General features: G+C 41.5%; 1 protein-coding gene across 2 annotated transcripts in view; it reads right to left on the reverse strand.

Annotated features, from left to right (window-relative positions):
- Nucleotides 1–2,563: 2,563 nt before the first annotated feature.
- Nucleotides 2,564–22,697, reverse strand: part of LOC110525255 (5'-nucleotidase domain-containing protein 3) — a 45,951-nt gene continuing 25,817 nt past the window's right edge. For both annotated transcript variants that reach the window (XM_021605237.3, XM_090234678.1), the window contains exons 7-14: nucleotides 20,502–20,562; nucleotides 20,019–20,121; nucleotides 19,423–19,524; nucleotides 19,129–19,210; nucleotides 18,938–19,024; nucleotides 18,667–18,807; nucleotides 5,385–5,449; nucleotides 2,564–5,075 (exon numbers count right to left, since the gene is read on the reverse strand). In XM_021605237.3, the coding sequence (XP_021460912.2) occupies nucleotides 4,811–5,075; nucleotides 5,385–5,449; nucleotides 18,667–18,807; nucleotides 18,938–19,024; nucleotides 19,129–19,210; nucleotides 19,423–19,524; nucleotides 20,019–20,121; nucleotides 20,502–20,562 (906 nt within the window). In that variant the 3' untranslated portion in view covers nucleotides 2,564–4,810. The remainder of the gene's footprint in view (nucleotides 5,076–5,384; nucleotides 5,450–18,666; nucleotides 18,808–18,937; nucleotides 19,025–19,128; nucleotides 19,211–19,422; nucleotides 19,525–20,018; nucleotides 20,122–20,501; nucleotides 20,563–22,697) is intronic.

The following is a 22,697-nucleotide window of genomic DNA, read 5'->3' on the forward strand; positions in this document are numbered from 1 at the left end:
TCTACGTATCAGGGGAAAAGCTCGAATAACCACATTCAACCTAGCTAACTTCCCGAAACATATGCAGTTATGTTTTTCTATAGAGGTTGCTTTTCAACATTAAATACCCTAACATGGTTCCAAATAAACGCCTCAAATCAATGATACCCACCTAGCGAATCAGCTGCTAGTTTTTAGCATCTTTCCTGACTATCCTGGCGACTCTCAAATGACTTTTAAAAATGTATTTTGTCATTTTTATCAACTTCTGAAAAGTGACTCGAAACACTAATGCACGCATTTTCCTTCTAACAGACAAACAATTTTCTCCGTTACCCCCATTCGCAACATAATTTCCGTGGCGACCAATAGTGCTTCGCTAGTGACGTCATCATCAAGCGCTCAACCTCAGCCCAATTCGTAGCGACTTTCAATGAATTGTAAATAATTGTTGTTCGATAAACCAAACCTAATTTATCACATCTGTTCAAATCTTGAATTATAATTTACAACACCAACCAATATCTCTAAATTCGCTAATTTTATAAAACATTTCGATGGACATAAATCGTAATTGTCTTTTCGTTGTTTTTTTAAAACAGGGAAATCCCCTTAACCCAAACTTTTACTACAACAACGAAACCTAATAATTCTGATAATCCCTTCACATCATGTTTTAAATCTCTCAATGTTTCATGTAACTCATTCAGTCTATCTTCAAATTGTCGTCCCAAAATATTTTATACACTGCCATACACTCAAACCACTGTGATAGACGTGCACTGTCCCTTTAAGATAAGACATATACTTTTTCCCCGTAAAGAAAAATAGATGGTGTTTTTTTAGGATACGTTAACTTCTAGTTCGAATTCCCTGGCGTTACCTAACCAAAAATCAATACTCGGAAAAACAATCACAACTTTTTACTTCTCAACTTACTTCTCAACTTACTATACCCTAACATCTGAACGTACCATGTTTTGTGCTAAATTTATCATATGTCAGTCGATTCATAAATAGCTATAACGTCCGGATAGCACGAAATTGTATCGTATCTCTCCGTTATTCCCTACATTTACTTTAGGTGACTTTCTCTTCTATGACACATTTATTTAAATACGACTCCCATCTCAATACATCATTCCACCAGATCATTTTGGGCAAAATAGCGTATTACCTCAATTGTCTCGCCATTATTTTTTATGCCTTTTTTTTCTCAATACGACTCCCCTCTCAATACATTATTATTATAATTGTCCGTAGTCGCAAAACTTCGACACCGGGAATTCCCAGAAAATCGTCCTAATTTAAAACCCTTCCTGGCTCTATTCGTAATATCAGCTTCCATTCAGGTTCTTTGTCTGAGTCAGATTTTGGATGCCTCCCTTCCATTCTCTTTGTTCTCCTATAACGGTAATCTCCCGCTAGTTTCCGACACTTCTTTTGAGGAATTTCTAAACAATCCTTACCGTTACTTAGCTATGGTATTTAATCACTTATCTATGCCTTTCTTTATTTAATTTTACATTATATGTGCGTGTACTTCTATAAATTTGCAATATTCCGTTACTAAATCACTTTTGTTCCTTTTCTGTCTGACTATGTGTGTGTCTCTTTTATGGAAATCTTATCAATAGCTTTGACTTTTGAATCAGATATTAGGTCTTACCTTACAACTATAAGCCCAGGGTTTGTAAATCCCTAGTTAATATCTTATTTTCCGGTTGTGTCAGTGGGCTTTTAAAGAACGCTAATAATCGTTCTCACGCCACTAATTGCTAGACTCCCCTCTCGCATAGAACTTTCCTGTCTATAGATTTGGCTTTTATCCCATTCCTTTAGATTTTGGTTCCCTCTCCTCCTTATTTGGATATTTCAGTAGTATTAGTTGAATCGGAACGATGATCAATTCAAATGACCAATCCAGTTATCTTGCGCATTCCCTTCCTGTCTCCCCACGCCCAGTATTTGTACAAGATCCCCGTCCTATCCCCCAGCACATATTTAATATCCCGTCTTAATCTCAGGCGGGTGTGCCTCTCATGATTAAGTTTAGTTTATTTACGGTAGTGCACATTACCACAGGTTATTTTCGAACCTGCTTCAGTGTATATCGGTTATACAAAACCCAGTGTATGTTGGCCATGCAAAACCCTGTGGGAATAGCAAAGCTCCCATTATTGATGAATTCTGAAAATTTTAGAACATCAATCAAAGAACTCAAATCCCCCCAGAATCGAGAATAAAGGCTACTGACCTGCTGCCGACTGGGAAAAGCATTGTTTGTTTGATCTAGGCATTGTTTGTTTGATCTAGTCACCGTATCTGCCGTTTGTAGTGTATACCAGCCTGTTTTTAACCTCCATTCCGGGGCCAGGTCTTTAATAACGTGCACAATTTTTTTCCGGCGTACGACCTCCAGATGGAAGAGACGGGTATTTTAGATCCGGCTTCGAAGGACCAATTGTTGAAGGAATTCTAAATTCCTCTGTATTATTTCCCAATCAGAATTAAATACTCTGTCAATGCATTTGAAGGGTTTGTAAGACCCTATATATTTATAAGAATGGACAGAGCCCCGGTCTTAAAAGTCAGGTAACAGCGTTTAATTCAAGAGAGTACTGGTACATACACATTTTTCCATAGGTTATAAACTGAAAATGACGTCAGCGTTTTCTAAATGTTCTATCTCTTCATGACACGGGTAGAGAGGCCCTATAGTTCTCGAGCCTTCCCTCCTCGCCTGAAGCCAAGGTCAGTCAGTTGTAAATCAGCATTCTAGACAGTCTGGAGATAGTTCATTCATTTGTACAAAGGAACAGACCGTCATTGTTACTAAACTCCTGACTATATTATATACAATTGGGAATGGGAGCAAGAGAGAAAATTAATTATGTACAGTACATAATAGCATTTGGACTAGTCAGTCCTGATTGAAATGTATACATAATTAGTCATCATTGATAAAAATTCCCTTAACATGGTCACTCCAGATACTGACTGGTTTTCTGATCCAAGCCCCTACATTTTTTAAAAAGTTATCTGAGACCAACAGATGCATATCTGTTTTCCCAGTCATGTGAAATCCATGGATTAGGTCCTAAGGAATTTATTTCAATTGACGGATTTCCTTATATGTACTGTAACTCAGTAAATCTTTGAAATTGTTGCATGTATATTTTTGTTCAGTATAGCTCAGTATTTGAATTTAATAACTTATTTTATGAAGTCATTTTTACTCATTTTTATCAAGGATGTCAATAATTTCAGACCACACTGTATATCTCAAACAATAGATTTCTAAAACATTAAGCCTCATCGATGATCATAAACAATGTCATTTTCTTGTTCGTTTCCCCAAAAAACGAATAAATCTAATATCTGAACATTTTAATGCAAAGTAAATTATTTGAATACACTTTTACATTTTATACTTTTTAAAGCACAATGTTTAAGAAAACAAACAAAAAAGATAGCCACGCAACACTGGACGATGAAACATACATTTGTCAATGAAATACAGCATATTACCCTTTTCTATGAAAAATAAACTGACAGTTATGTCGGTTGTGTCTGAGTGCTATTAATGTGGCTAGTACCTGAACTAGTAAGGACTACTAATAACAATAAAGCCTTTGTGAAAAATATGATTTCAGGGTAGGCCTATCTCCCTTATTACCAGGGAATAATATATTCTAAACTAAAGCATCACTAATATATGATCTACAGTGCAGTTCTAGTGACAGACGCGTAAGGCATGTCTTTGAAAATGTCAAGTCATCATTTCAAACAATTCAACATCACACAAAACTCCTGTGCTAGATAATATCAGGAGTCTGTGTTTCTCTGTGCTTACAGGTTCAGAGACCACCTGCTTTAGGTGGTCATCCCTTATTACCCCTTTATAACCAACTTTTTACAGATACTGTATATAGTTAAAAAGGCCAAGAGCATCTTAATACACAGGTAACTAACTATACAAGTGCATATCATACATTTACATAAATATATGATTACCATGAATGTTACAGATAATGCACATATCATGTCTTGGCCCGACGTCTTTCAAGACTGCTATAAAATAAACGCTATTCACTCTGTACGGACAATTATCCTCTCTTGCGCTCTCTCTCCCACCCACACATACTTACTAAGAAATTAGAGATCACAATGACATATTTTGACCTTGTTTGGATGAAAGTTTGCTGATCTACTGTATGTCTGTCAAGCACATTCATCAAACTTAATACTTTGTGTTTGGTATACTAAGCAACTCTACTGTTAGTGGTTCTCTTAATGATAATAGAATTGCATTGAAACATTGCAGAACTATTAAAGAGGGTATATACTTACTGTATATTATCTAACGTCCTAAATCTTTATAGATAGATGAAACCTACACGTGTAATAGTGAGATGTCGTGACAAGATTTTAAAGAGCAGCAATATTCAAGTTATTGTGAAAAAGCCAGCATATGAGATGGAGTATGTACAGTATCTAGTGAATGGCCTTTAGGTTACAGTCCACATGTCCTAAATATGTAATGAACGGTTGAAGTCCAAGTCAGCCGTGTCCAGAACCCATCTCAGGACAGTATTCTGACTTGAAGACAACGCACTTAACTTACAATTTTGTGCCAGTCTCCAATTTACACGAATGAATGAATGATCGGCGCAAAACTGAGTTGTGCACACTAATCTCAACTCTGAATAGGGCCCACAGAGAGCTCTGTGTCCAGACCAGGTCCGGGCGGAGTGTGTCACAATGAAACCCGTCCCCCTCTACTTTGAGCAGGTCCGGATGGGGTGTTACACTGAAACCCTACCTCCCTCTACTCTTCAGTCGTGGTCCTGTGGGGTATGAAGGGCATCTTCAGGGCTCCGGCGCTGGTCTGTTCGGGCCAGAAGGGTGACTCGTGCTGCAGGGGGGTCCGGCGAGGGAAGAAGGTGTGCTGGAAGTCATAGTTCAGCAGACAGCTGAGGGAGGCCATGTAGATGTCAGCGAAACGAGACAAGCGGCGGGAGAAGTAGGTGGGGTTGTGGTACGTTCGAAAGAGACTCCCAAACTGGCTGTTGAAGATGTCCTTAGTCTGCGATCTGTTGTATGATAAAACACGTAAGATATGTTATCAAGTGACAGTGCTCATTTGCATTGCATGTCAAGGAAAATATCGGTAAAACTTTATTTGAAGGGTAGCTACATTCATATGGAATTCTTATGTAGATTATAAATGTGTTATGAATTCCTTATGTACTGAAGGTGCCTTTCAAAGAAAGTATTATCAAAATATCTATAGTATAACTTCTAGACTTTGAACAAATAAGAGGACTCATTACAAATTACATAATGCTTCTCTTGAGATTCTTGAAAGGCTCATGCACATTAAAAGGAATTCCCCATGGTACCTCATGGCTTCTCTCTCTTTGATCCATTCCTGGACAACAGATTGCGACGCTGGGTCTCTGTGGACCTGGAATGGAGGGAGAAGAAGACATACTGTGTAACTGCTTACATACATACTGAGAATACATATCTGTGGAGCTGGGAAGTAGGGACAGGGTTGGGGAGTAACTGATTACGAACTAAGTGTAATCAGTACATTACCAGCAAAAATATTGTAATCAGATTATAGATACTTTTTAAAAACTAGATTATTAATTATTGGATTACTTTTGAATTCAGAAAGGATGTTTGTTAAAAAAAAAGAAAAAAAGTCAAAGATATTTTAAATTAAAAACAAATAATTTTACCTTTATTTAACCAGGTAAGCTAGTTGAGAACAAGTTCTCATTTACAACTGCGACCTGGCCAAGATAAAGCAAAGCAGTGCGACACAGACAACAACACAGAGTTACACATGGAATAAACAAGCGTACAGTCAATAAGACAATGTGGGATGGGGGGGGGCTATATACAGTGTGTGCAAATGGTGTGAGGTGGTAAGGCAAAAAAATAAGCCATAGTAGCGAAGTAATTACAATTTAGCAAATGAACACTGGCGTGATAGATGAGCAGATGATGATGGCCAAGTAGAAATACTGGTGTGCAAAAGAGCAGAAAAGTAAATAAAAACAATATGGGGATGGGCTATGTAGAGCTGCAGCGATCGGTTAGCTGCTCAGATAGCTGATGTTTAAAGTTAGTGAGGGAAAAACAAGTCTCAGCGATTTTTGCAATTTGTGGCAGCAGAGAACTGGAAGGAAAGGAGACCAAAGGAGGTGTTTTGGGGATGACCAGTGAGATATACCTGCTACGGGTGGGTGTTGTTATGGTGACCAGTGAGCTGAGATAAGGCAGAGCTTTACCTAGCATAGAATTATAGATGACATAGAGCCAGTGGGTCTGGCGACGAATATGTAGCGAGGGCCAGCCAACAAGAGCATACAGGTCGCAGTGGTGGTGGTATAAGGGGCTTTGGTGACAAAACAGATGGCACTGTGATAAACTGCATCCAGTTTGCTGGAGTGTTGGAAGCAATTTTGTAAATGACATCCCCGAAGTCGAGGATCGGTAGGATAGTCAGTTTTACGAGGGTATGTTTGGCGGCGTGAGTGAAGGAGGCTTTGTTGCGAAATAGGAAGCCAATTCTAGATTCAATTTATGATTGGAGATGTTTAATATACGAGTCTGGAAGGAGAGTTTACAGTCCAGCCAGACACCTAGGTATTTGTAGTTGTCCACATATTCTAAGTCAGAACCGTCCAGAGTAGTGATGCTAGTCGGTCGGGCGAGTGCAGGCAGTGAACGGTTGGAAAGCATATATTTGGTTTTACTAGCATTTTAGAGCAGTTGGAGGCCACTGAAGGAGTGTTGTATAGCATTGAAGCGCATTTGGAGGTTAGTTAACATAGTGTCCAAAGAAGAGCCAGATGTATATAGAATGGTGTTGTCTGCATAGAGGTGGATCAGGAAATCACCCGCAGCAAGAGCGACATCGTTGATATATACATAAAAAAAAGAGTTGGCCCGAGAATTGAACCCTGTGGTACCCCCATAGAGACCGACAGAAGTCCGGACAACAGGCCCTCCGATTTGATACACTGAAGCTCCGTCTGAGAAGTAGTTGTTGAACCAGGCGAGGCAGGCATTTGAGAAACCGAGGCTGTTGAGTCTGCGATAAGAATACGGTGATTGACATAGTCGAAAGCCTTGGCCAGGTCGATAAAGACGGCTGGACAGTACTGTCTTTTATCGATGGCGGTTATGATATCGTTTAGTACCTTGAGTGTGGCTGAGGTGCACCCGTGACCGGCTAAGAAACCAGATTGCACAGCGGAGAAGGTACAGTGGGATTCGAAATGGTCAGTGATGTTTATTAACTTGGCTTTCGAAGACTTTGGAAAAGGCAGGGCAGGATGGATATAGGCCTATAACAATTTGGGTCTAGAGTGTCACCCCCTTTGAAGAGGGGGATGACCACGGCAGCTTTCCAATCTTTAGGGATCTCAGATGATACGAAAGAGAGGTTGAACAGACTGATAATAGGGGTTGCAACAATGGCGGCGGAAAAGTAGCTGCGGAGGGTGCAGAGGGTGCAGAGCTGTTGGCCGGGGTTGGGATAGCCAGGAGGAAAGCATGGCCAGCCGTAGAGAAATGCTTATTGACATTCTTGATTATCGTGGATTTATCGGTGGTGACAGTCTTACCTAGCCTCAGTGCAGTGGACAGCTGGGAGGAGGTGCTCTTATTCTCCATGGACTTTACAGTGTCCAAAAACTATTTGGAGTTAGAGCTATAGGATGCAAGACTGTTTGAAAAAGCTAGCCTTTGCTTTCCTAACTGCCTGCGTACATTGGTTCCTAACTTCCCTGAAAAGTTGCATATCGCGGGGACTATTCGATGCTAGTGCAGTCCGCCACAGGATGTTTTTGTGCTGGTCGAATGCAGTGAACCAAGGTCTATATCTGTTCTTAGTTCTAAATTTTTTGAAAGGGGCATGCTTATTTAAGATGGTAAGGAAATCAATTTTAAAGAACGACAAGGCATCCTCAACTGACGGGATGAGGTCAATATCCATCCAGGATACCCGGGCCAGGTCGATTAGAAAGGCCTGCTCGTAGATGTGTTTTAGGGTGCGTTTGGGGTGGTTGTTTGACCGCGGACCCATAGCGGATGCAGGCAATGAGGCAGTGATCGCTGAGAACCTGATTGTATTTGGAGGGCAAGTTGGTCAGGATAATATCTATGAGGGTGCCCATGTTTACAGATATAGAGGTGTACCTGGTGGGTTTCTTGATAATTTGTGTGAGATTGAGGACATCTACAGTGCCTTGCGAAAGTATTCGGCCCCCTTGTGGCAAAAGGTCGCAAAGTACATTTCAGGCTTCAAACATAAAGATATAAAACTGTATTTTTTTGTGAAGAATCAACAACAAGTGGGACACAATCATGAAGTGGAACGACATTTATTGGATATTTCAAACTTTTTTAACAAATCAAAAACTGAAAAATTGGGCGTGCAAAATTATTCAGCCCCCTTAAGTTAATACTTTGTAGCGCCACCTATTGCTGCGATTACAGCTGTAAGTCGCTTGGGGTATGTCTCTATCAGTTTTGCACATCGAGAGACTGAATTTTTTTCCCATTCCTCCTTGCAAAACAGCTCGAGCTCAGTGAGGTTGGATGGAGAGCATTTGTGAACAGCAGTTTTCAGTTCTTTCCACAGATTCTCGATTGGATTCAGGTCTGGACTTTGACTTGGCCATTCTAACACCTGGATATGTTTATTTTTGAACCATTCCATTGTAGATTTTGCTTTATGTTTTGGATCATTGTCTTGTTGGAAGACAAATCTCCGTCCCAGTCTCTGGTCTTTTGCAGACTCCATCAGGTTATCTTCCAGAATGGTCCTGTATTTGGCTCCATCCATCTTCCCATCAATTTTAACCATCTTCCCTGTCCCTGCTGAAGAAAAGCAGGCCCAAACCATGATGCTGCCACCACCATGTTTGACAGATGGTGTGTTCAGGGTGATGAGCTGTGTTGCTTTTACGCCAAACATAACGTTTTGAAATGGCTCTCTTCTTTCCACTCTTCCATAAAGGCCAGATTTGTGCAATATACGACTGATTGTTGTCCTATGGACAGAGTCTCCCACCTCAGCTGTAGATCTCTGCAGTTCATCCAGAGTGATCATGGGCCTCTTGGCTGCATCTCTGATCAGTCTTCTCCTTGTATGAGCTGAAAGTTTAGAGGGACGGCCAGGTCTTGGTAGATTTGCAGTGGTCTGATACTCCTTCCATTTCAATATTATCGCTTGCACAGTGCTCCTTGGGATGTTTAAAGCTTGGGAAATCTTTTTGTATCCAAATCCGGCTTTAAACTTCTTCACAACAGTATCTCGGGACCTGCCTGGTGTGTTCCTTGTTCTTCATGATGCTCTCTGCGCTTTTGACGGACCTCTGAGACTATCACAGTGCAGGTGCATTTATACAGAGACTTGATTACACACAGGTGGATTGTATTTATCATCATTAGTCATTTAGGTCAAAATTGGATCACAGTTTTATATCTTTATGTTTGAAGCCTGAAATGTGGCAAAAGGTCGCAAAGTTCAAGGGGGCCGAATACTTTCGCAAGGCACTGTAGCTTAGATTGTAGGACTGCCGGGGTGTTAAGCATATCCCAGTTTAGGTCACCTAACAGAACGAACTCTGAAGATAGAAGGGGGGGGGCAATCAATTCACATATGGTGTCCAGGGCACAGCTGGGAGCTGAGGGGGGTCTATAACAGGCGGCAACAGTGAGAGACTTATTTCTGGAGAGATTTATTTTTAAAATTACAAGGTCAAACTGTTTGAAAATAGACCTGAAACGTATGACAGAACTTTGCAGGCTATCTCTGGAGTAGATTGCAACTCCTCCCCCTTTGGCAGTTCTATCATTATGGAACATTTTATAGTTGGGGATGGAAATCTCCGAAATTTTGGTGGCCTTCCAGGATTCTGACACGGCAAGGACATCAGGGTTGGTGGAGTGTGCTAAAGCAGTGAGTAAAACAAACTTAGGGAGGAGGCTTGTGATGTTAACATGCATGAAACCAAGTATTTTTTGGTTACAGAAGTCAGCGAATGAGAGTGCCTGTGGACACGCAGGGCCTGGGTTAACCTCCACATCACCCGAGGAACAGAGGAGGAGTAGGATCAGGGTACGGCTAAAGGCTATCAAAACTGGTAATCTAGTGCGTTGGGGACAGAGAATAAAAGGAGCAGATTTCTGGGCGTGGTAGAATAGATTCAGGGCATAATGCGCAGACATGGGTATGGAGGGGTGTGGGTACAGTGGAGGTAAACCCAGGCACTGAGTGATGATAAGAGAGGTTGCATCTCTGGACACGCTAGTTATGCTGGGTGAGGTCACAGCATGTGTGGGAGGTGGGACAAAGGAGTTATATGACTAGGGGCTCCTCAGTAAACTAAAACAATGGTAACTATCCTAAACAACAGTATACAAGACATATTGACATTTGAGAGAGACATAAAGCGAGGCAAAAAGCAATCACAGGTGCTGATTGGGAGAGCTAGCTAAGACGACAAAGGGTAAGACAACAACAGCTAATCAGCTAAGACAACAACAACAGGTAAAATGGCGATGAATGGGCAGGGAGGTTCGGTTAACTACACACAGGGCCTGAGTTCGACGCTGGGGCCGACAGATAAACAAAAAATAAACAAAATGGAGTACCGTGATTAATGAACAGTCCAGCAGGCATCAGCTATGTAGCACGGTGATCATAGGGTCCAGTGAACAGCAATAGATGGAACAGGGAAGCCGCAGGGAAGTCGTTACTATGCTAGCACGAGGGCTTAAAGTTAGCAGGCTGGGGTAAGTAGAAGCATCTGCTCCGACGTCAGGCAAAGGCCGGTTGAGGGCACAGCGGATGAAGTTACATCGGCAGACCAGTCGTGGTGGTATGGCGGGGCGCCGTGTCGACAAAGGGTCCAGGCCAGATGGTGAGAGAGGTATTGTAGTTGTAGTCATTGCCTGGCTCACGGCTAACTGGTGCTAGCTTCAGGGCAGGGGCGTTACCCACTATAGCCACTTGGAAGCAGCTAGCTAGCAGCGATGATCCGATGCAAAGGTCCAGAGCTTACGGCAAGGATCCGGTGGAGTAGTGGATTCTAGCTGTGTTGGGGTAGAGTCCGGGAGGCATCAGCTGTGTAGCCGAGTGATCACTGAGTAGGTTGGGAGGTGGACCTGGCTCAGGGCTAGCTTCGGGGCTGGGTCACTTGGTGGCAGCTAGCTAGCGGTGATGATCAAGAGTAATGGTCCAGGGTTTACGGCAGGAATCCGGCGTTGTAGTGGAGAGAACAGTCCAATACTGGCAGGCTGGCAAGTATTATCCAGGCTAAAAAACAGCTGGTATCTGTGCAGAAGGTAAAGGCCGCTAGCAGTGGCTGACAATACTAAATAGCTAGTAGCTAATTAGCTGGTTAGCTTCTGATGGTGGTTCTGGCTATAAGGTCTAAAGAAAATAGCGGATCCATATCACATTGAGTGAGGCGGGTTACCAGAAGGTATATTTAATTTAAAAATGGAAAAGAGATTGAAAATAAATTGAAATATAAAAAAAAAAAAGACGAAAAATACAAAAATTACATGAGAGGACGACAAACCACGTCTGCACTGCTACACCATCTTGGAAAAAGATAGGGTGAACTTCGCCAGGGATAGCCTAAATCAATACTTATGTAAGGGAATACCCCCCTGATTTGGACAAAAACAAATGGCGGAATATTGGCATTGGACAAACCATATACACGATGGCCAATACCACCCAATTTGGCGTTGATTCATGCAAAGTATATTGCAAATGCCATATGGCAATTGCCAATTGTAACACTTCAAAATTCCAATAGTGCGTTCCACCGGGGCTTTTCATATTGCAAATGGCACCCAAGTCAACATCCAAAAGCCAAAATTTGAAAAAAGAATAAAAAAATAAAAAAAACTTAAAACCCCTTAAAAAAGTGCTTTCTGGACCTTTTTTCGAAATTCTTTCGAGTTTTTTGTCAATTACACATGTGTAAGAACTGTATGAGTATACTTTTGTCATCATATATATATATTTTTTAAGTACATGCGCATAAGGCATATGTTTTGTCCATTTGCAATATGATTTCATAGGAAGTCAAAAGTCAAAAATGTCAAAATTTGGTAAAAAACTTCACACATCCTTAAAAAAGTGCTTTCTGGACCGTTTTTCAAAATTCTTTCGATTTTTGTGTCAATTACACATGTATAAGAACTTTATCAACATACTTTAGTCATACTTTATTATCATATTTTTTTTACTTGTGCATAAGGCATATGTTTTCTCCATTTGCAATATGATGTCATAGGAAGTCAAAAGTCAAAGTCAAAAGTAACGATTTTCCTCCGTGCAACTGATGATCTAAAATGTGCAACAAAAATGTTTTGATTTTTTTTGTTTATGTTTCCTTACTTTTTCAAAGTCACTGTGCATTTGCAATATGTTTTAATGGGCAGGTACCATCACGAATTTGTCATGCTCAAAATTCAAACTTTACTTTGCTCAAACTATACCTTTGTCAACTTGTATTATCATATTTCTTTTTGTTTTACTTGTGCATAAGGCATATGTTTTCTCCATTTGCAATATGATGTCATAGGAAGTCAAAAAGTAAATATTTTCCTCCGTGCACCTGGTGATCTGAAATGTGCACCTGGTGACCTGAAATGTGCACCTGGTGATCTAAAATATGCAACTGGTAACCCCCAAAAACATTTTTGGGATGTTTTTTTGTTTATGTTTCCTTACTTTTTCAAAGTCACTGTGCATTTGCAATATGTTTTAATGGGCAGGTACCATCACGAATTTGTCATGCTCAAAATTCAAACTTTACTTTGCTCAAACTATACCTTTGTCATCTTGTGATCTAAAATATGCAACTGGTTACCCAAAACATTTGTTGATGTTTTTTTGTTTATGTTTCCTTACTTTTTCAAAGTCACTGTGCATTTGCAATATGTTTCAATGGGCAGGTACCATCACGAATTTGTCATGCTCAAAATTTTTTAGATGTCTTTTTTTTTGTTTCTTACTTTTTCAAAGTCACTGTGCATTTGCAATATGTTTTAATGGGCAGGTACCATCACGAATTTGTCATGCTCAAAATTCAAGCTTTACTTTGCTCAAACTATACCTTTGTCATCTTGTGATCTAAAATATGCAACTGGTTACCCAAAAAATTTGTTGATGTTTTTTTGTTTATGTTTCCTTACTTTTTCAAAGTCACTGTGCATTTGCAATATGTTTCAATGGGCAGGTACCATCACGAATTTGTCATGCTCAAAATTTTTTAGATGTATTTTTTTTTGTTTCCTTACTTTTTCAAAGTCACTGTGCATTTGCAATATGTTTTAATGGGCAGGTACCATCACGAATTTGTCATGCTCAAAATTCAAGCTTGTGATCTAAAATATGCAACTGGTTACCCAACATTTTTTTGGATGTTTTTTTGTTTATGTTTCCTTACTTTTTCAAAGTCACTGTGCATTTGCAATATGTTTCAATGGGCAGGTACCATCACGAATTTGTCATGCTCAAAATGTTTTAGATGTATTTTTTTTTTGTTTCCTTACTTTTTCAAAGTCACTGTGCATTTGCAATATGTTTTAATGGGCAGGTACCATCACGAATTTGTCATGCTATAAAAATCCTGCAGGAATGTGAAATTGACTGGCCCGATGAACTCGGGATGGCTTTGCAGTGATTCTGGGTCATCTCAATCGCTCGTTTGGGTTGATTTCAGAATGTCGCTTTTGGTGATGTTTTTTCACTATAGAATCATATTGCAAATGTACAAGAGTCAAGTGGACAAGAGTCCATCAGTCAATTAGATATCATTCTGATCACCAAACTGATACAAACTGACACCAAACCCACTTTTTCCAACTCGTTTAGTAGCCAACTATTACATACTTCAGAGCTGGCCAAAAATTCACAATGCCTTCGGTTCAAACCATATAAAAACCATAAAACACGTAGTTACGTTCTAGCTGCGGGTCCATTTCTTATGTTATGTGTTGGCCTAGCTGAGGCGACCCCGAATCCCAAGTTTCGGCTCGATAGGTCATTTGGTGTCCGAGAAAAACCCTAATTGGTGCTGAAAATCCACTATTTTCCATGACTTGCTACGGGGTCCTTGAATGAGCTATCGGACAGAAACGTTGGGGTCTGTCTATATGGGCCGAGACGTTCGCAATGCACCTAGTCTTGCGACTCTGGGACATTTCTAAATGTCGTCATTTTCGTGAAGCAAAAATGAATTGAAGTTATTGCAAATGTACGAGGCTGTTTCTCGGTCCGAGAACCTTCTAGAGCCACGTAACTCACCACGCACCATCGACGGGAGGTCTAGAACAGGTTTCTAAAGTTTCGGAACTCTAGGTCCGACGGTTCTTTTTTCGCTCCAACAAAGCTAACTATTGCAGCCACTGTCTGTCTCTACGCACCCCAATACGTCCCTCCTTCCAAGTTGTGTTTTAGTGTGATTTTTTTTTCCTTTGAATTTTTTTGGGGAAAATGACTGATTTACAGTTCATGGGGGTTGCCTAATCACACATATGAAGTTTTGGAAAGATCAGACTTTTTTAACCCTTCGAAACAGCCCCTGAGACACCAATTATGGCACTTCCGGTTGGCACAGGAAGTTATAAATCAACACATATCCTCATTGGGGTATGCTGTTACAGAATCCTGAGTTTTAAGTCCTTACGTTAAGAATTGACTGATCTACACAGGGTTGAATGCACTATGTCTATCAAACTGCATGTAGTGTATGGGTAAACACTTTTAGGGGCATTTTAATCACTTCCGGTTGGTCCAGGAAGCTTAGAATCAACACAGGTAGACCTCATAGTGGCCTGATGGACTGGTACCGAAGACAGGTTCATACGGCATTCATAACCCACATAGGCCTCAGGTTGAAATTAAGGGTGCAGGCAATGTATTCCTATGGGGAGAGATGACACTGTAATCTGTGAGATCAAAAAACACTGTTTTACTGTTAAGGGTTAATGCCACACGGTCAAGGTTAGGCTTGTTCAGATCGGGAGGACCTTAGGAACATTAATGTGGTGGAATTTTTCTTCTCACTCTAACGGTTCTCTCACTGTCACCCAAAAGCAAATGACATTGTGGTGCAGGCTTCATTTTGGGCCTACTATTCTAATGGTCGCTGCGCCTAGACCGAGCGAGCTACGGTCAAGCAGGATATCTCGCTGAACTCGGTACGGCCTAGGGATTATGGTAATGCCATTTCCTGCTCTCTGTGTCTTTAAGCACCGCACTTTATCACTCCATCCTTCCTGTGTGTGTGTGAGGGAGCTTTTCTTTGACATCTGTTGGGATTAATGACTGATTTACAGTTCAGAAGGGTTACCTAGTCACACATATGAAGTTTTGGAGAGATGTGACTTTTTTAACCCTTCGAAACAGAGAGTGTGACCCAATTAAAGGCACTTCCGGTTGGCACAGGAAGCTATAAGTAAACACATGTCTTGATTTACATAGCCACTTACAGAATCCCGAGTTTTAAGTCTTTACGTTAAGAATTGACTGATCTACACAGGGTTGAATGCACTATGTCTATCAAACTGCAGGCAGTGTATGGGTAAACACTTTTAGGGGCATTTTAACCACTTCCGGTTGCTCCAGGAAGCTTAGATTCGACACAGCTAGACCTCATAGTGGCCTGATGGACTGGTACCGAAGACAGGTTCATACGGCATTCATAACCCATATAGGCTTCAGGTTGAATTTTGTGGTGCAGGCTATGTATTCCTATGGGGAGAGATGTCACTGTAATCTGTGAGATCAAAAAACCCTGTTTTACTGTGAAGGGTTAATGCCACACGGTCAAGGTTAGGCTTGTTCAGATCGGGAGGACCTTAGGAACATTCATGTGGTGGAATTGTGCTTCTCACCCTAACGGTTCTCTCACTGCCACCCAAAATCAAATGACATTGTGGTGCAGGCTTCATTTTGGGCCTTCTTTTTTTCAAGTTTGCTGCACTCAGAACGAGCTACGGTCAAGCGGGGCGTCTCCTTGAACTCGGCACAGTCTGGAGACTATGGTGATGCCATTTTTTGTGTTGATTTCAGAATGCCATTTTGGTGATGGTCCCTCTCCGTTTAAACATATTGCAAATGTACAAAAGTCAACTAGCAAGTCAGTGTCCATCAGTCAATTAGATGTCATTATGACACCAAACGGATATCAATTGACACCAAACCCACTTTTTCCTACTCATTTAGTAGCCAACTATCACATATGTCAGAGCAGGCCCATAATTCACAGCGCCTTCAGTTGAAAACATAATAAAAAGGTAAAACACATAGTTACGTTCTAGCTGCGGGTCCAGTTCGGACATTATGCGAAGGCCTATGTGAGGCGACCCCGAATCCCGAGTTTCGGCTCGATAGGTCATTTGGTGTCCGAGAAAAACCCTAATTGGTGCTGAAAATCCACTTATTTCCATGCCTTGCTACGGGGTCCTTGAACGAGCTATCGGACAGAAACGTCGGGGTCCGTCTCTATGGGCCGAGCCGGTTTCAACGCACCTAGCCTTGCGTCTCTGAGACTTTTCTAAACGTCGTCATTTTCGTGATGCAAAAATGAATTGAAGTTATTGCAAATGTACGAGGCTGTTTCTCGGTCCGAGAACCGTCTAGAGCCACGTAACTCGCCACGCACCATCGACCGGAGGTCTAGAACAGGTTTCTAAAGTTTCGGAACTCTAGGTCCGACCGTTCATTTTTAGCTCCAACAAAGCTAACTATTGCAGCCACTGTCTGTCTCTACGCACCCCAATACGTCCCTCCATCCAAGTTGTGTTTTAGTGTGATTTTTTTTTCCTTTGATTTTTTTTGGGAAAAATGACTGATTTACAGTTCATGGGGGTTGCCTAATCACACATATGAAGTTTTGGAAAGATCAGACTTTTTTAACCCTTCGAAACAGCCCCTGAGACACCAATTATGGCACTTCCGGTTGGCACAGGAAGCTATAAGTCACCACATATCCTCATTGGGGTATGCTTTTACAGAATCCTGAGTTTTAAGTCTTTACGTTAAGAATTGACTGATTTACACAGGCCTGAATGCACTATGTCTGTCAAACTGCAGGCAGGGTATGGATATACACTTTTAGGGGCATTTTAACCACTTCCGGTTGGTCCAGGAAGCTTAGATTCGACACAGGTAGACCTCATAGTGGCCTGATGGACTGGTACCGAAGACAGGTTCATACGGCATTCATAACCCATATAGGCTTCAGGTTGAATTTTGTGGTGCAGGCTATGTATTCCTATGGGGAGAGATGTCACTGTAATCTGTGAGATCAAAAAACCCTGTTTTACTGTGAATGGTTAATGCCACACGGTCAAGGTTAGGCTTGTTCAGATCGGGAGGACCTTAGGAACATTCATGTGGTGGAATTTTTCTTCTCACCCTAACGGTTCTCTCACTGTCACTCAAAAGCAAATGACATTGTGGGGCAGGCTTCATTTTGGGCCTACTATTCTAATGGTCGGTTATTGTGTTATTTCAGAAAATCATAGAAAATCACAGAAATGTCGCAGAGCTCCGCAGCACACTTTAAAAAGATTTGTATGAACACCCTGCAACTGGATCTGTAACCGTTGAAAAAAAAAAAAAACTATTTGTGACCATCACCAATTTGTCATTGTTCCGTTTCTCTTAAATGACGATAGATAAATGGCTGGTTCTTTTTTTATTGACACCGGAGGCTCCTTGGCTTTGACCTGAAGTGGAAAAATAATTTCTCTACTTCCATTTTAAGCCTTTAATCCCAGAAAAATGGCCGTAACTCAAAAACCGTCGAGGCCTAGACGCCATCCCGTTCGGGGCCAACTGCCCGTTACGCCAAACCTACGCTCGCCAAGTTTTGGCTTCGAAATATTTTCAGTTTTTGAGATAAGGCCCCGTCGTGATTCGTGATGTTTTGCCAAATTGCCATATGATTCCGTATGCCATCTGGTGGGAATGTCCGGGACGGCGGAAAAACGGTCCGAAACTTGTTTTTTTTTTAAAAACGGAAACCGAACGTCCGACAAAGTTCATTCGATGACTTCCCGGTAGGTCCGGCCCTACCGCACGGCCCGACGCCGACCGCGAATTTTACAAACGATTTCGGACGTCTGGTAAGGGACCGTACATTTGCAATATGGACTTTCTCACTGATCATACACGAAATGCCGAAATGTTCCCTTAAGGTATGACAGATTCAGCTCCAGGACCAGCCATAGGGCCAGCTGGCTAATCTTTTGAATATGGCGTAGTAAAAAAACAAACATAATATTAGCTAGGGAGATAAGGTTAGCAAGATAGCTAGCTAGAAAAGGTTAGCATGCTAGCTAGCTACACTGACAACTGTCAGTGCCCTATTTGTTGATGTTTATCAACTCCACGTGGAAATTCCCACATTCGTGAATATGTATAAGCAGCCCTCGTCATTCTTTGCAGGTGGAACCTAAATGTGCATTTCATCTATTGGACAGAAAACTATGTTGAAATAGTGGCCCCAACTTCCTCTGGGGGGGGGGTATATTTTAAGGCAAAAGTAATCCAAAAGTAACTGTAGCCAGGTCATTAGGTGGATGTACTCAGTATTCAACACACCTCTCCCCGCCCCCACCTACCTGCATGTGCTCTATGAGTCCAGTCAGGCCCTGTAGCCAGGTCATCAGGTGGACGTATTGCTCAGTGTTCATGATCTTGATCTCCTTCCTCAGCTCTGGGATGATGGCTCCTGTCCTCCAGCCGTGCTTCAGAGTCAGGTCCTACAGGGAGACGCATAACACCTCAAATAACCAGTTACTTTTATGACGTACATACTGTATGTGGAAATGTTGTCACTTTGAATGACTGCTTGTTGTAGCTAAAGCATTTGCAAATTGTTGTTGCACTCACAGCCAGGTCACTGTAAATGTGATCTCCAAAGTACAGCACCTTGGACCCCCTCCAACCAGTGAGTCTCAGGAACTCATATAGGTTTCCCTGAAACAAACACATACCTGTATCAAAGAAAAATGCAATAATTCCATAGACCCCAAAAAGGAGTTTAAACTCACATTCAATAGCTAAATTGAATTGTCCTGTACCTGTTTGTAGATCTTCCCCTTCTCCAGCTTGTGAATCCTGTCCCAATGCAGCACCCCTTTATCTGTTACTCGTCTGAAGGGCCTAGGATGGACAGAGGAAGAAAAACGCTAACACTTTATTTGAAGAGGACTTACTTTCATGAGGACTTCAACTTGCGGTAGTTGACATAAGCATTTATGGAACGCTTATGTACTGCTTATGAATGTGTCATGAAGTCTTTATGTAGGTACCCTGTGGAGACCAAAAGGGACATAACAGAAGTTTAAAGGTCTTTATATAGTTCCAATACTTACTTCCTCCTGTCGTTGAAGAAGCCTGGTTTGTCGGCCTGCACAATGACAATATCAAACAAATCTCTCCAGTCCTTCCCCACGATGTAGTTCATTCCCCGGTCCCTGGGAATTCACATATTAGATGTTATATTAGAATTCACACAGTACACAACAGAATATAGAACACACACACAGCACACAGCACACAAACATATCTGCACACTCATGAGGTTAGTTCATCAACCGTTTGTTCCATTTTTTAAATCAGTCTTGTTTCAAGCCGTTGCCATTTCATCACAGTGAGGACTGAATGTAGCTAACAAGAATGTAGCTAACATTCCTGTAACCATGACATGAGTAGGTGATGGAAGCTCTTTGATTTAGACCAGTGGATTTGGGTCAAGCCTCCCCGTGAATCTAACAAATGTTGTGGATGTAAAGCCTAGCTCAGTACTGACGGAAATCTCAGAGTAACTTACAGTACAGTGATAATTTTTTTTGTATTGTATGTGATATCTTCAGAACTTGAACCCACAACACTGCCGTTTGCTAGTGCCAAGATCTTACCGACGGAGCCACACAAGATGCATGAACACAGGTTGACAGTTGACACTCACACAAAGTCAAAGGGGCTGTTGGTGATGAGGAACATCTTCTTGCCATCCTCATAGAGCTTCTTCAACACAGCGTGAGTCTGTTCCCCATAGGAAATATAGTTCTCTACAGAGAGAGAGCGAGAGAGAGAGAAAAGAAAGGGATAGAAAGATATAGGGGGGTAGTGAAAACACAGTAAAATTGATCTACACTGTCAGACAATTGCTATTGTCTACAGAAAATACATTCTTTCTAGGAACTACAATAATACTATTTCCTAGTAATCTCTTTGAAGATACGAGCAATGGCAATGAACTTGATGTAGAACTCTCCTCACATTCTTTCAGACATTCATATACAGTAGCACAAACACCTGAGATAATTTGTAAAGATACCACATATAACATAACAGACTGCGTTGCCCCAATCAGAGCATACACTCCCCTGTTTCCAATGATCATAAAGTAACTATTTGAGAACAACGCAGAGATCGTTGTTATCCTTACCCATATCTGCCTCCACAGCTCGATACATAATACCCTTCACATGGACATCTCCTATCGCTGCCTGTCAACGGAGAGAGAGGATGAGATGTTACAATGGTAGTATTTTGTGGCAGGAGGAATCTTTTTCACAAAATACAGCACTTTACAAACAGTGAGAGGGACAGAAATAAAGTTAAACAAACCATACAACATTTTACAAAAACACATGTACTCAAAGAACAGTGCAGATGGAAAGTTTGGTAACAGAATAATGGTAAAATCTCCTGCAGTTTATGGTGTGACCACGTTTTCCAAAAAGCGTTAAATATCTACTCCGTATTAAGATTCAAATATCTGCAGAAAGAATAGGGGGTCATCTATGATATGACACATTGAGTTTGAAAAAATCTATTTTGATTATTGAGCTACAGTAAGAGAAGTGGATTAACACCCGGTAACAGAATGACATCATGGGTCCCTGATCTGTACAATACAGAAATGCATAATTATGAACGTCAGTCTCTTCATGGTGATATACCCTGAATAGGTACACAAAGTTAGAAAAATGTCATATCCTCTTTTCAATGTTTGGGTATTATTCTAATGAGCTCCGCACCCAAACAAGACCAAATTTGGTTGCTCCGGGCTGGACCATACCTGTACTAATCATAGACATCTATGTTTCACAAGTTTGGACATCACAGTACATACAGCACAGTAAAGTAGAGTTAAGTACAGTATAGCACAGTAGAGTATAGTTCAGTACAGTAAATTATAGTGTGCTCTACTGTACTAAACTACTTTACTTTTCTTTACTGTGGTGTATAAACATGTGAAACATTGACTGGTTCAGATCTGGACTAAATTTCATGTCAGTCAGTGCTCAGTGGGTGAGAGGGCTGATTAGACTAAATGGAATTTAAAAGGGGCTCATGGGTTGGTGTCAGTAAGAGCCGGGAAAGGTGACATAACTGGAGAGGGAGAAGAGAGAGAGGGAGGGGTTGTCCAGACTGTTTTCACACTCTTGCTTTGACCACCATGTGAGAAAGCGAAACAAAACATTGAGCTGAACATAACAGTATGCCAGTGGAAGGGAGGCTAGTAACAGGTGACCAAACTGTGGTTTGTGCCTACTAATTCAGTTGCAGTCTTTTTGTTACAGATTTTTGGGTAATTCTGTTAACAATTTGTGCGGGATACAGGTTAATCAAGGTCATTTTTAAATGTAGGTATCGGTAAAGTGACTATGCATCGATAATAGACAGCGCGTAGCAGCAGTGAAAAAACTCATATGGGGAAGGGGTGTCAATGTAAATAGTCTGGGTGGCCATTTGATAAATTGTTCAGCAGTCATATGGCTAGGGGGTAGAAGCTGTTGTAGTATTTGTGATCTACAGCGGTTTATATTAGTTACTATGCTGTTACTAAACAGTAATGTATTACAGCTGTGTTATGTTACTACACCTAATTGGAAATGCAAATGCGCACTATTGGGCCGGGGGCTGTAGAGCACAAGTTTTTTGACTAAAGGAAACTAACTGTACTCCCATCTACTTACTGCCTGGTAATTTCTCCACAACACAAATATTACAGCTGTTAAGGAGCTTTTTGGTCCTAGACTTGGCGCCCCAGTACCGCTTGCCATGCGGTAGCAGAGAGAACAGTCTATGACTTGGGTGACTGGAGTCGTTGACAATTTTTTGGGCTTTCCTCCGACACCGCCTAGTATGTAGGTCCTGAATGGCAGGAAGCTTGGCACTACACTCTGTAGCGCCTTACGGTCAGATGCCGAGCAGTTGCCATACCAGGCAGTGATGCAACTGGTCAGGATGCTCTTGATGGTGCAGCTGCAGAACTTTGAGGATCTGGGGACCCATGTAAATTGTTTCAGTCTCCTGGGGGGGAAAAGGTGTTGTCGTGCTCTCTTCGCGACTGTCTTGGTGCGTTTGGGCCATGATAGTTCGTTGGTGATGTGGACACCAAGGAACTTGAAACTCTTCACCCTCTCCACTACAAACCCGTCAATGAGAATGGGGGCCTGTTCGGCCCACCTTTTCCTGTAGATCACAATCAGCCTTTGTCTTGCTCACATTGAGGGAGAAGTTGATGTCCTGGCACCACACTGCCAGGTCTCTGACCTCCTCCCTGTAGGGTGTCTCATCATTGTAGGTGATCAGGCATACCACTGTTGTGTGGTCAGCAAACTTAACGATGGTC

Source organism: Oncorhynchus mykiss, chromosome 1 (assembly GCF_057628025.1).
Source record: "Oncorhynchus mykiss isolate SJ-2025 chromosome 1, ASM5762802v1, whole genome shotgun sequence".
NCBI lineage: Eukaryota > Metazoa > Chordata > Actinopteri > Salmoniformes > Salmonidae > Oncorhynchus > Oncorhynchus mykiss.